Source organism: Oncorhynchus tshawytscha, linkage group LG16 (assembly GCF_018296145.1).
Source record: "Oncorhynchus tshawytscha isolate Ot180627B linkage group LG16, Otsh_v2.0, whole genome shotgun sequence".
NCBI lineage: Eukaryota > Metazoa > Chordata > Actinopteri > Salmoniformes > Salmonidae > Oncorhynchus > Oncorhynchus tshawytscha.
The window spans coordinates 70,590,077-70,604,936 of NC_056444.1; the positions used below are offsets into that span (position 1 = coordinate 70,590,077).

Here is a 14,860-nt window from a genome sequence, read left to right on the forward strand (position 1 = left end):
TGGCAACTCCCCCCCAGCAAAATCAATGCAGGGCTTTTTGTCAGCTTAATGACCTCTCAGGTTGGTCTGTCTAACTGTACCTGCTCCATGAGGTATGCATAACCCAGCACCCTCACTGCCCCCCTCCCTGCCTGTCCATTTGAAGTATTTTATTATTTGGTCTAAATAGGAAGGAAAATGCAAACATGAGGATCCACTTTATTATATCCACTGTATATCGACACACCGACAGAGCATTGTGCAAAAAAACAACCTTTGCAATATAAACTGGAATTACATGGGTCTATTACTGAACTTTTTGTTGAACAAAAATATTTGAATTGGAAGAGGCTGTCACTGGCAAACATGGTAACCAGCCAGGCCTCTTAGAATAGACATAGTAACACAGTAAAGCCGGGACACTCAAATTAGTATATGTTACGTTTGGTATGGTTACTTAAAGGATGGGTGGGTGTATAATGCGAACATCTAGGAATCCAAAGGTTGCAAGTTCAAATCTCAACACTGACAACTTTACATTTTTTCTAATTAGTAACTTTTCAACTTACTACTTTTTAGCTACTTTGCAATTACTTGTTAACTAACCTTTCCCCTAACCCTAACCTAACTGTTAAACTAACCTAACTCTTAGCCAGCTAGCTAATGTTAGCCGCCTAGTCACCTAGCTAGAATTTGAAACATATCATACGTTTTGTAAATTCATAACATATAAAAATAATTGTAACGCGTAACATATCATACGAAATGGGGGATGGACATCCACAAATTAATATATTCAACACAAAACGTAGCATATCATACTAAATGGAGTGTCTCGGATTTTATAAACAGAATAATACAAAATGCTCTGAGACCAGGTTGTGGTTACAGACCCAACATTACATAGTATGCCTTCCTTATGCCTTCCTAATAATACACAAAGTAATCAAAACAAGGAAATGCATCACTCTAACATTGCCTGAAATTATGAATAAGATACTAATGACTTATATAAGCAATATAACAATGGAGCTGTACAAACTCTGGTATAGGGGAATGATGAGCAGACAAGAGGCAAGCCGTAATTTCGAATTAAAACTTGAGCGAGCTGAGATGGACGTAGCCTATATGCCTATTTGTTCAGCACTTTTAAAATGGACAACGACAAATTTTAGAACATGGGCTGTTCTTACAGTTTTCTCCCTGTACACCAAGTCATAACAGTAGGCTAAGTTCTGAGGGGAAGAGGGACCAAATTCCCAGGGTGAGACACATAGGCTACTAACAGCTTACTATACAACATACACTTATGGCCTAAACTCACCAAAGGCAAGCGTGCGAGGCATGATTGTGATTTATTTTAGAAGGCATTGTTTTGAATCCTAATGATCCAACCGAAGCTGGGCGGGATGTCTGCTATGACGCCTCGCTCAATTAGAACGTGCCTCTGTTTTTGCATTTTATCGCTGCCGCTGTAGTCACATAAAACAAAGCAAAAATCATTATTCACTTTTTTTAAAGCTCATTTTAATTGGAAGAGGTAGCTAAGAGTTGAGGCTTTAACGTACATGCTAAATCAGACCAATTCATCCACTTCCGGATACACAACATTGCTATCAGGAAAGATAATTGGAGATATATGGACTATTCTGCTGGCATACGGTCACTGTTCCTTCTGTCCCGTCCTTTCCACCTGCCTTGCTCTGCTTGCTCCACCCACTCGCTTCTGGGGAGTTTTTTGCTTTAGTGTTACTTTCTTAGCTACAGTATACATATGCATTCAACCTTTTCTGGCCCATTGCCAGATTGTGTTGCGTGCTACCACCATTAGAAGGTCTAGGAGTCAGGCAATCTGAAAAGTGTTGATTGATACACTGAGCTACTTACTGTTAGATATATAAGTACCATTACACCAGCCATTAACCCTCTCCTCCCCGCCCCCCTCTCCTCTCCTCTCCTCCCCCCCCCCCCCTCCCTTTCCACCCCCTCTCCTCCCCGCCCCCTCTCCTTTCCACCCCCTCTCCTCCCCGCCCCCCCTCTCCTTCCCACCCCCTCTCCTCCCCCCCCCTCCTCTCCTCCTCAATCCCCCAATCCCCTCTCCTCTCTTCCACGTCCCCCTCTCCTCTCCTCCCCGTCCTCCTCTCCTCTCCTCCCTGTCCCCCTCTCCTCTCCTCCCTGTCACCTCTCTCCTCTCCTCCCCATCCCCCTCTCCCCCATTTCTTCCCTGTCCCTCTCTCCCCATCTCCTCCCCATCCCCCCCCCCTCCTTTCCTCCCCATCCCCCCCCCTCTCCTTTCCTCCCTGTCCCTCTCTCCTCCCCGTCCCCTCTCAACTCTCCTGCCTGTCCCCCTCTCCTCTCCTCCCCCCCATCCCCCTCTCCTCTCCTCCCTGTCCCCCTCTCCTCTCCTCCCCGTCCCCCTCTCCTTTCCTCCCCATCCCCCTCTCCTTCCCTCGCTGTCCCTCTCTCCTCTCCTCCCCAACCCCCTCTCCTCTCCTCCCCATCCCTCCTCTCCTCCCCAACCCCCTCTCCTCTCCTCCCCGTCCCCCTCTCCTCTCCTCCCCATCCCCCTCGCCTGTCCCCCTCTCCTCTCCGTCCCCCTCCCCATCCCTCTCCTCCCCATCCCCCCCCTCCCCCTCTCCTTTCCTCCCTGTCCCTCTCACCTCTCCTCCCCCTGTCCTCCTCTCCTCTCCTCCCCGTCCTCCTCTCCTCCCCCCATCCTCCTCTCCTCCCCATCCCCCTCTCCTCCCCATCCTCCCCATCCCCCTCTCCACTCCTCCCCGCCCCTCTCCTCTCCTCCCCATCCTCCTCTTCTCCCCTGCCCCCTCTCCTCTCAATCCCCTCTCCTCTCTTCCACGTCCCCCCCTCCTCTCCTCCCTCCCCATCCTCTCCTCCCCATCCTCCTCTCCTCTCCTCCCCATCCTCTCCTCTCCTCCCCATCCCCCTCTCCACTCCTCCCCATCCCCCTCTCCACTCCTCCCTGCCCCACTCGCCTCTCCTCCCCATCCTCCCTCTCCACTCCTCCCCGCCCCCTCTCTCCTCTCCTCCCAATCCCCCTCTCCTCTCTTCCACGTCCCCCCCTCCCTCTCCTATCCTCTCCGTCCTCCTCTCCTCTGCTCCCCCCATCCCCCTCAACTCTCCTCCCCGTCCCCCTCTACTCTCCTCCCCCCCCCTCTCCTCTCCTCCCCATCCCCCTCTCCCCCTCCTCCCCGTCCCCCCCTCAACTCTCCCTCCCCATCCCCCTCTCCTCTCTCTCCTCCCCATCCCCCTCTCCTCCCCATCCTTCTCTCCTATCCTCCCCGTCCTCCTCTCCTCCCCATCCCCCTCTTCTCTCCTCCCCATCCTCCTCTCCTATCCCCCCCCATCCTCTCTCTCCTCCTCCTCCTCCTCCCCCATCCTCCCTCTCCTCTCCCCCCATCCCCCTCTTCTCTCCTCCCCATCCTCCTCTCCTCTCCCCCCCCCCTCCCTCCTCCTCTCCTCTCCTCCCCCCCCCCCCTCTCCTCTCCTCCCTGTCCCCCTCTCCTCTCCTTCCCATCCCCCTCTCCTTTCCTCCTGTCCCTCTCTCCTCTCCTCCCCATCCCCCCCTCTCCTTTCCTCCCCATCCCCCTCTCCTTTCCTCCCTGTCCCTCTCTCCTCCTGCCCATCCCCCTCAACTCTCCTCCCCGGCCCCTCTCCTCTCCTCCCCGTCCCCTCTCCTCTCCTCCCCATCCCCCTCTCCTCTCCTCCCCGTCACCCCTCTCCTTTCCTCCCCATCCCCCTCTCCTTTCCTCGTTGTCTCTCTCTCCTCTCCTCCCCAACCCCCTCTCCTCTCTCCTCCCATCCCCCTCTCCTCTCCTCCCCCCCATCCCCCTCTCCTCTCCTCCCCCCCCTCTCCTCTACCCCCCATCCCCATCTCCTCTCCTCTCCTCCCCTCCCCCCCCTCTCCTTTCCTCCCCATCCCCCTCTCCTTTCCTCCCTGTCCCTCTCTCCTCCCCTCCCCCCTCCTCCCCCCCATCCTCCTCTCCTCTCCTCCCCGTCCTCCTCTCCTCCCCCATCCCCTCTCAACTCTCCTCCCCGTCCCCTCTCAACTCTCCCCCCCCATCCCCCTCTCCTCTCCTCCCTGTCCCCTCTCAACTCTCCTCCCCCCGTCCCCCCTCTCCTTTCCTCCCCATCCCCCTCTCCTTTCCTCCCTGTCCCTCTCTCCCTCTCCTCCCCATCCCCTTCAACTCTCCTCCCCCGTCCCCCTCTCCTCTCCTCCCCGTCCCCTCTCAACTCTCCTCCCTGTCCCCTCTCAACTCTCCTCCCCGTCCCCCTCTCCTCTCCTCCCCGTCCCCCTCTCCTCTCCTCCCTGTCCCCTCTCCTCCCCATCCCCCTCTCCTTTCCTCCCCATCCCCCTCTCCTTTCCTCGCTGTCCCTCTCTCCTCTCCTCCCCAACCCCCTCTCCTCTCCTCCCCGTCCCCCTCTCCTCTCCTCCTCATCCCCTCTCCTCTCCTCCCCGTCCCCCTCCTCCTCCCGTCCCCCTCCCCCATCCCCCTCTCCTGTCCCCCTCTCCTTTCCTCCCATCCCCCTCTCCTGTCCCCCTCTCCTTTCCTCCCCATCCCGCTGTCCTCTTCTCTGTCTGTGTATACAGGTGTTCTCAGAAGGACCGTTGTGAGCGTGCAGATGAGCCGTACCGTTTCACTGTTGCTCTCTCTCAGTGTGTGAAGGCCACGGTGTACCCAGACAGCATTGCAGTGTCAGAGCCCAGCGTGCCAGTGAGTTAACGCAGACACGCACACACACATACACACACACACATACACACACACACAGACACACACAGACACACGCACACACACACGCACGCACGCACGCACACACACACACAGACACACACAGACACACGCACACACACACACACACACACACACACACACATACACACGCACACACACACGCACGCACGCACACACACACACACACACACACACACACACACACACACACACACACACACACACACACACACACACACACACACACACACACACACCCCCACTCAACCACACCACACTAGCCCTACACAGCCCTACATATGCATAAACATCATCCTCTGTGTCTGATAAGTGCACTGTGTGGGTGTGTGGGTGTATGTGTGTACGTACATATGCTTCCGCTGTGCCCAACATTTTGTTTTGTGTGCCAAGATGTGTGTGTGGGTGTGAAAGTATAGTGTACTGAGTAGTACAGTAAGTCAACATGGGCAGACTGAAACAGACAAGCAGGCCCTCTGTAAGAGCTGCTATTGTCTTCTATTTTATTCAGCTCAGTAATGCATGCAGCCACGCACACACACTTTCACACACACACAATAACACTCTTACGTTGTGCTCTACTTGTAACGGCAGCACATGGGAATACAGACACCAGTCCCTCCTGACAAAGGTCAGGTAGTGTTGTCACTATACCAGTACCACGATACTAGGACGAAAGGAGGCAAAGAAACAAAATATGAAGCGGACTTAATTTTTGCAAGATATATCACACAATAATTTACATACAGTATGTTTTATAGGACCATAGAGTTTAGCCTGCTTCATGTTGTATTTTCTGCCAAGGACAATCTGGAATCGTGACAACACCAGCCAATGGGCTTTTCAATGTCTACTCTACATTTCATTTGTCATATTCCCAGCAGCACAACAAAGAACCCTGCATTTTGTTCCCGCGTCAACATTGTCCATGTTGTGTACTGATGTACACCGTTCAGGCATTACTATCACTGTAACAGGTGAGCCATCATAGTTCTACCTCTAACCGGGGTGACCATGGCCCTAGTTCTACCTCTAACCGGGGTGACCATGGCCCTAGTTCTACCTTTAACCAGGGTGACCATGGCCCTAGTTCTACCTTTAACCAGGGTGACCATGGCCCTAGTTCTACCTTTAACCCATGGCCCTAGGGTGACCATGGCCCTAGTTCTACCTTTAACCAGGGTGACCATGGCCCTAGTTCTACCTCCAGGGTAACCCTAGTTCTACCTCTAACCAGGGTGACCATGGCCCTAGTTCTACCTCTAACCGGGGGCCCTGACCATGGCCCTAGTTCTACCTTTAACCGTGGTGACCATGGCCCTAGTTCTACCTCTAACCGGGGTGACCATGGCCCTAGTTCTACCTCTAACCGGGGTAACCATGGCCCTAGTTCTACCTCTAACCAGGGTGACCATGGCCCTGTATTTGTATTTATTACTGATCCCCATTAGCTGTTGCCAAGGCAGCAGCTACTCTTCCTGGGGTCCAAACACATTAAAACACTTACATTACATATAAAACAAAAGATACAACAGTACATCATATAACATTATTACACTACTACACATCTGCAATACAAAATATATCTGTCAGGGTTCTAAAACCACCGTGCCACCAATAACCTATAGCAGAGATGACCGATGGCTTTGTTTGCTCTTTTTCTTTGTCTTGTGCAAACTGAAATGTCCCCCCCCCCCCTCCTTCATCTATGACAACATGACAGCAACAGGGTCACATCAGATCTGAGCATTCCCGCTGTGGCAGGAAGCTATCTCCATGACAACAAAGCCTATCCTCCCGGGCGACAGCCGAGAAAGCAGCAGGGAAAACAATCAAATTACCTTTGTTAAAAACACTGCCACCAATTAGGCAAGAGATTACAGACTCTGGCACAAAGACACCCACTGCATCACCACTGTCACAGAGAGAGAGGCAGACAGGAGAGGAGAGAAAACAGCAAGAGGAAAAACGGACTAAAAACAAACAATGCTCACAATAGAAACCTGCCAGCACATCCTGTACTGTGTGTGTGTGTTCCCAAGCAGAATAGAGCTAATGAACTTGATAAGACAGTGAAGGTTGAGAACAATACATTGAACATAAATATAGATCCCTTCCTGCTATTTTTTTGTAATTGAGGGCGTAAGAGAGAGAACCACCATGAAGTCGAAGGGAAGGCAGTAGAAGAGGTCCATACGAGGTTCATGTTAAACAGTGTGGCTTCAAAACCATGTAGTTGTGCTGTTCTGCTCTCTCTCTCTCTCTCTCTCTCTCTCTCTCTCTCTCTCTCTGATCCCTCTCTCTCCTGATCCCTCTAGCCCTGTGGTGTTTAGCGCCAGGCAGATAAAACGAAAGGAAAACTTAAAACAGCAACGGCCCAAAATAACAGCTAATAGAACATGCCTCTGAAATGCCACACTGATAATTACCCAGGCTCCCTCACTTCACTGGCTGGAGAGCGGATCACACACCCCGGTGTGCAGAATACATTTATTTATAGGCTGAGCTGCTGAGCGCTCGCTCTAGCCCCTGTCACACTGCACTCCAGAGAGAACGACTTCAAACACCTCTCTGTGTGTGTGTGTACATGTGTTTACTTGTGTTTCATGTATCTTTTGTGTTCCAAATAAAATGTGTCTGTTACAGCTGGTTATTAGATAGACTTTCCACCCACTCTTTAGTATGGTAGTGAAATACAGTAGCAACCAATTATCACAACGTAACAACACATTTTGCATTGCTCTTGTATGGTGGCCCTAAGGGACAAACTAGCTATTCAAATGTAGTGACAGGCAGTACTGTGTCACCTGTAGACTGCTGAAATTTGTGTGCACTGAAATGTGAGGTGTAATGTGTGGTTGTTCCTGTCTGAGGTGTAATGTGTGGTTGTTCCTGTCTGAGGTGTAATGTGTGGTTGTTCCTATGTGAGGTGTAATGTGTGGTTGTTCCTGTCTGAGGTGTAATGTGTGGTTGTTCCTGTCTGAGGTGTAATGTGTGGTTGTTCCTATGTGAGGTGTAATGTGTGGTTGTTCCTATGTGAGGTGTAATGTGTGGTTGTTCCTATGTGAGGTGTAATGTGTGGTTGTTCCTATGTGAGGTGTAATGTGTGGTTGTTCCTATGTGAGGTGTAATGTGTGGTTGTTCCTATGTGAGGTGTAATGTGTGGTTGTTCCTGTCTGAGGTGTAATGTGTGGTTGTTCCTGTCTGAGGTGTAATGTGAGGTTGTTCCTGTCTGAGGTGTAATGTGTGGTTGTTTCTATGTGAGGTGTAATGTGTGGTTGTTCCTATGTGAGGTGTAATGTGTGGTTGTTCCTGTCTGAGGTGTAATGTGTGGTTGTTCCTATGTGAGGTGTAATGTGTGGTTGTTCCTGTCTGAGGTGTAATGTGTGGTTGTTCCTGTGATGTGTGGTTGTTCCTGTCTGAGGTGTAATGTGTGGTTGTTCCTGTCTGAGGTGTAATGTGTGGTTGTTCCTGTCTGAGGTGTAATGTGTGGTTGTTCCTATGTGAGGTGTAATGTGTGGTTGTTCCTGTCTGTAGGTGTAATGTGTGGTTGTTCCTGTCTGAGGTGTAATGTGTGGTTGTTCCTATGTGAGGTGTAATGTGTGGTTGTTCCTGTCTGAGGTGTAATGTGTGGTTGTTCCTGTCTGAGGTGTAATGTGTGGTTGTTCCTATGTGAGGTGTAATGTGTGGTTGTTCCTGTCTGAGGTGTAATGTGTGGTTGTTCTATGTGAGGTGTAATGTGTGGTTGTTCCTATGTGAGGTGTAATGTGTGGTTGTTCCTATGTGAGGTGTAATGTGTGGTTGTTCCTATGTGAGGTGTAATGTGTGGTTGTTCCTATGTGAGGTGTAATGTGTGGTTGTTCCTATGTGAGGTGTAATGTGTGGTTGTTCCTATGTGAGGTGTAATGTGTGGTTGTTCCTATGTGAGGTGTAATGTGTGGTTGTTCCTATGTGAGGTGTAATGTGTGGTTGTTCCTATGTGAGGTGTTCCTAATGTGTGGTTGTTCCTATGTGAGGTGTAATGTGTGGTTGTTCCTATGTGAGGTGTAATGTGTGGTTGTTCCTATGTGAGGTGTAATGTGTGGTTGTTCCTGTCTGAGGTGTAATGTGTGGTTGTTCCTATGTGAGGTGTAATGTGTGGTTGTTCCTGTCTGAGGTGTAATGTGTGGTTGTTCCTGTCTGAGGTGTAATGTGTGGTTGTTCCTGTCTGAGGTGTAATGTGTGGTTGTTCCTGTCTGAGGTGTAATGTGTGGTTGTTCCTATGTGAGGTGTAATGTGTGGTTGTTCCTATGTGAGGTGTAATGTGTGGTTGTTCCTGTCTGAGGTGTAATGTGTGGTTGTTCCTGTCTGAGGTGTAATGTGTGGTTGTTCCTGTCTGAGGTGTAATGTGTGGTTGTTCCTGTCTGAGGTGTAATGTGTGGTTGTTCCTGTCTGAGGTGTAATGTGTGGTTGTTCCTGTCTGAGGTGTAATGTGTGGTTGTTCCTGTCTGAGGTGTAATGTGTGGTTGTTCCTGTCTGTCTGAGGTGTAATGTGTGGTTGTTCCTGTCTGAGGTGTAATGTGTGGTTGTTCCTGTCTGAGGTGTAATGTGTGGTTGTTCCTGTCTGAGGTGTAATGTGTGGTTGTTCCTGTCTGAGGTGTAATGTGTGGTTGTTCCTGTCTGAGGTGTAATGTGTGGTTGTTCCTGTCTGAGGTGTAATGTGTGGTTGTTCCTGTCTGAGGTGTAATGTGTGGTTGTTCCTGTCTGAGGTGTAATGTGTGGTTGTTCCTGTGTGAGGTGTAATGTGTGGTTGTTCCTGTCTGAGTGTGTAATGTGTGGTTGTTCCTGTCTGAGGTGTAATGTGTGGTTGTTCCTGTCTGAGGTGTAATGTGTGGTTGTTCCTATGTGAGGTGTAATGTGTGGTTGTTCCTGTCTGAGGTGTAATGTGTGGTTGTTCCTGTCTGAGGTGTAATGTGTGGTTGTTCCTATGTGAGGTGTAATGTGTGGTTGTTCCTATGTGAGGTGTAATGTGTGGTTGTTCCTGTCTGAGGTGTAATGTGTGGTTGTTCCTGTCTGAGGTGTAATGTGTGGTTGTTCCTATGTGAGGTGTAATGTGTTGTTCCTATGTGAGGTGTAATGTGTGGTTGTTCCTATGTGAGGTGTAATGTGTGGTTGTTCCTGTCTGAGGTGTAATGTGTGGTTGTTCCTATGTGAGGTGTAATGTGTGGTTGTTCCTATGTGAGGTGTAATGTGTGGTTGTTCCTGTCTGAGGTGTAATGTGTGGTTGTTCCTATGTGAGGTGTAATGTGTGGTTGTTCCTATGTGAGGTGTAATGTGTGGTTGTTCCTGTCTGAGGTGTAATGTGTGGTTGTTCCTATGTGAGGTGTAATGTGTGGTTGTTCCTATGTGAGGTGTAATGTGTGGTTGTTCCTGTCTGAGGTGTAATGTGTGGTTGTTCCTATGTGAGGTGTAATGTGTGGTTGTTCCTATGTGAGGTGTAATGTGTGGTTGTTCCTATGTGAGGTGTAATGTGTGGTTGTTCCTGTCTGAGGTGTAATGTGTGGTTGTTCCTGTCTGAGGTGTAATGTGTGGTTGTTCCTGTCTGAGGTGTAATGTGTGGTTGTTCCTATGTGAGGTGTAATGTGTGGTTGTTCCTGTCTGAGGTGTAATGTGTGGTTGTTCCTGTCTGAGGTGTAATGTGTGGTTGTTCCTGTCTGAGGTGTAATGTGTGGTTGTTCCTGTCTGAGGTGTAATGTGTGGTTGTTCCTATGTGTGGTGTAATGTGTGGTTGTTCCTATGTGAGGTGTAATGTGTGGTTGTTCCTATGTGAGGTGTAATGTGTGGTTGTTCCTGTCTGAGGTGTAATGTGTGGTTGTTCCTGTCTGAGGTGTAATGTGTGGTTGTTCCTATGTGAGTTGTAATGTGTGGTTGTTCCTGTCTGAGGTGTAATGTGTGGTTGTTCCTGTCTGAGGTGTAATGTGTGGTTGTTCCTATGTGAGGTGTAATGTGTGGTTGTTCCTGTCTGAGGTGTAATGTGTGGTTGTTCCTATGTGTGGTGTAATGTGTGGTTGTTCCTATGTGTGGTGTGTGGTTGTTCCTATGTGTGGTGTAATGTGTGGTTGTTCCTATGTGTGGTGTAATGTGTGGTTGTTCCTATGTGTGGTGTAATGTGTGGTTGTTCCTATGTGAGGTGTAATGTGTGGTTGTTCCTATGTGAGGTGTAATGTGTGGTTGTTCCTGTCTGAGGTGTAATGTGTGGTTGTTCCTATGTGAGGTGTAATGTGTGGTTGTTCCTATGTGAGTTGTAATGTGAGGTTGTTCCTGTCTGAGGTGTTATGTGTGGTTGTTCCTATGTGAGTTGTAATGTGTGGTTGTTCCTATGTGTGGTGTAATGTGTGGTTGTTCCTATGTGTGGTGTAATGTGTGGTTGTTCCTATGTGAGGTGTAATATGTGGTTGTTCCTATGTGAGGTGTAATGTGTGGTTGTTCCTATGTGTGGTGTAATGTGTGGTTGTTCCTATCTGAGGTGTAATGTGTGGTTGTTCCTGTCTGAGGTGTAATGTGTGGTTGTTCCTATGTGAGGTGTAATGTGTGGTTGTTCCTGTCTGAGGTGTAATGTGTGGTTGTTCCTGTCTGAGGTGTAATGTGTGGTTGTTCCTGTCTGAGGTGTAATGTGTGGTTGTTCCTGTCTGAGGTGTAATGTGTGGTTGTTCCTGTCTGAGGTGTAATGTGTGGTTGTTCCTGTCTGAGGTGTAATGTGTGGTTGTTTCTATGTGAGGTGTAATGTGTGGTTGTTCCTGTCTGAGGTGTAATGTGTGGTTGTTCCTGTCTGAGGTGTAATGTGTGGTTGTTCCTATGTGAGGTGTAATGTGTGGTTGTTCCTGTCTGAGGTGTAATGTGTGGTTGTTCCTGTCTGAGGTGTAATGTGTGGTTGTTCCTATGTGAGGTGTAATGTGTGGTTGTTCCTGTCTGAGGTGTAATGTGTGGTTGTTCCTATGTGAGGTGTAATGTGTGGTTGTTCCTATGTGAGGTGTAATGTGTGGTTGTTCCTGTCTGAGGTGTAATGTGTGGTTGTTCCTGTGTGAGGTGTAATGTGTGGTTGTTCCTGTCTGAGGTGTAATGTGTGGTTGTTCCTGTGTGGTGTAATGTGTGGTTGTTCCTGTCTGAGGTGTAATGTGGTTGTTCCTGTCTGAGGTGTAATGTGTGGTTGTTCCTGTCTGAGGTGTAATGTGTGGTTGTTCCTGTCTGAGGTGTAATGTGTGGTTGTTCCTGTCTGAGGTGTAATGTGTGGTTGTTCCTGTCTGAGGTGTAATGTGGTTGTTCCTATGTGAGGTGTAATGTGTGGTTGTTCCTATGTGAGGTGTAATGTGTGGTTGTTCCTATGTGAGTTGTAATGTGTGGTTGTTCCTATGTGAGGTGTAATGTGTGGTTGTTCCTATGTGAGGTGTAATGTGTGGTTGTTCCTATGTGTGGTGTAATGTGTGGTTGTTCCTATGTGTTGTAATGTGTGGTTGTTCCTATGTGTGGTGTAATGTGTGGTTGTTCCTATGTGAGGTGTAATGTGTTCCTATGGTTGTTCCTATGTGAGGTGTAATGTGTGGTTGTTCCTATGGTGTAATGTGTGGTTGTTCCTATGTGAGGTGTAATGTGTGGTTGTTCCTATGTGTGGTGTAATGTGTGGGTTGTTCCTATGTGAGGTGTAATGTGTGGTTGTTCCTATGTGAGGTGTAATGTGTGGTTGTTCCTATGTGTGTTCCTGTCTGTGTAATGTGTGGTTGTTCCTATGTGAGGTGTAATGTGTGGTTGTTCCTATGTGAGGTGTAATGTGTGGTTGTTCCTATGTGTGGTGTAATGTGTGGTTGTTCCTATGTGAGGTGTAATGTAATGTGGTTGTTCCTATGTGTGGTGTAATGTGTGGTTGTTCCTATGTGAGTTGTAATGTGTGGTTGTTCCTATGTGTGGTTTAATGTGTGGTTGTTCCTATGTGTGGTGTAATGTGTGGTTGTTCCTATGTGAGTTGTAATGTGTGGTTGTTCCTATGTGTGGTGTAATGTGTGGTTTCTACCTCTCTCTATGCAGTTGCTAGTGAAGGTGTCTGATGTCCCAGACCTGGCAGCTGGGATCACCTGTTCCTTTGGAAACCTGACAGAGGTGGAGGGACAGGTCAGCGGTAACCAGATCTTCTGTCTGTCTCCTACCGCTAAGGATGTTCCTCTCATACCTGCTGACCAAGGTAGATACACACATGCATGTTCCTCTCATACCTGCTGACCAAGGTAGATACACACATGCATGTTCCTCTCATACCTGCTGACCAAGGTAGATACACACATGCATGTTCCTCTCATACCTGCTGACCAAGGTAGATACACACATGCATGTTCCTCTCATACCTGCTGACCAAGGTAGATACACACATGCATGTTCCTCTCATACCTGCTGACCAAGGTAGATACACACATGCACCTGATGTATCTGGCGAAGGAGGCAATCACAATCACCGATGGAAAACAAGTATGTTCCTCGATTCCATACTAGCTAGATTCACTTAGATGAACTGCCATTAAAGTCAAGGTGATAGTTGGCTTTGAGCCATACAGTTGTACACAGTACAGCAGCGGGCTGTAACATTCCAACCATTATTTCCCTTCCTTCTTTTCCTCCCTCTCTCTGCTATTTATAAGCTCCTGTGTGTTAATGAGATGTTCGATGTTCCCTCTGTCCGTCTCCACTCTCTAACACACACACTGGTCTCCATTCACTAATCCCACATCTGGTCCCATCATCGATCCAAAGCCTCACGTGGGTGGTGGTCCAGGCAGCCTAATGAGCTCCCCTAGCCCGCAGACCAGTCCCCCTGGTTGGGGAGTGTGCTCCACACCAGCCCTGGCCTCATTAAGAAACCTGGAGGATGGATGACCAAGGACCAGGGCCTGTGTCCGGATAGAGCTGCCCACATTACTGCCCTCACATGGGGCTAACACAGCACTGAGGCCAGTGTAGAGGTACAGGGTAGGATAGACTGATAATGGGGAGGTAGACAAGGAGTAGCTCAGGGATGGTAAGCTAGTAAAGGTTGCGTTGAACAAGATGGTGTACACCTTCCTAAGTCTGCGGGTGGTTTTAACCTTCTAGTCTTGGAATTGTATCAACTCGCTACCCAAGGCTTTTTCTTGGGACATATAGTTAAATGCATTAAAAAGGAACAGTGGGTACATATTGAAGAGGCACATGCTCACCCCCAGAATCTTTTTGTGCGTATATTTTCTAAGTATAAAGTTAAGAACATGAATAAGTTCCTAGTTAAGAACAGTGTAACCAATATCACTCCTTAAAAACATAACCCGTAGTACAGTCCTTGGATAGCTTTTCACAATTCACTGATAGAATGTTCTACATGGAAAACTAAAAGCATAGAAACCATAAATGACTTGGTAACAGGAAATACATTTATTTCCATGACAGAATTAAAAAGCTATTTTGGACGGACCAATGTAGATATTTTCATTACTTAAAAGTTTCATATCAAGAAATTTCAGAGTAATCTTGAGGGAACCCATTTGAGTCAGAAAATATATTCATATGATATGTATTATAGGCTCTCTGCAATGTTTTGCATATCTAACTAACAAAATGTAACTAACAATTTTATGGAAATCCAGTATAAACGAATGTATAAAATGTATTACACAAATTCTACAGCACAACAGCAGAGTCCTGTCTTAGTGTAAAACTAACAGTGACTCAATAACCCATGTCTTCTGGGAACGCTATATCGTCCAAAAGTCATGGGCAGAGTGTCAGGGAAATTGTAAGATTATGTTATAATGCTTGTATTGCGTTATAATGGTTGTTTTATTCGACAGAATAGTGTTCTGTTAACTATTGTGTGTGTGTTCTACTGAGGATGGGTCTCTATGAGATAACACTGACAGAGGAGATTTACCATGTCTTTGGGTGATAAAACCTAAAGAGCATTCCAGAGAACATGAGTTAATGTTTCTGCTCTATAACCGTATCAGGGAGAGATGGTTCCCGTTTGGAGTCTTAACCTTGTGAACATTCTATGTATCTGTTGTTCGTCATGTAGGTTGAAAGGGGTGTATCTTGGCTTTCAAAGACCTTTGTACTTT

The 14,860-nt window shown here is 48.1% G+C and overlaps 1 protein-coding gene across 1 annotated transcript in view; it reads left to right on the forward strand.

Annotated features, from left to right (window-relative positions):
• LOC112240685 (plexin-A2-like) overlaps positions 1-14,860 on the forward strand; it is a 437,296-nt gene that overhangs the window by 279,981 nt on the left and 142,455 nt on the right. The window contains exons 6-7 of the mRNA XM_042299563.1: positions 4,586-4,709; positions 12,807-12,960. Coding sequence (XP_042155497.1) covers positions 4,586-4,709; positions 12,807-12,960 — 278 coding nt within the window. The remainder of the gene's footprint in view (positions 1-4,585; positions 4,710-12,806; positions 12,961-14,860) is intronic.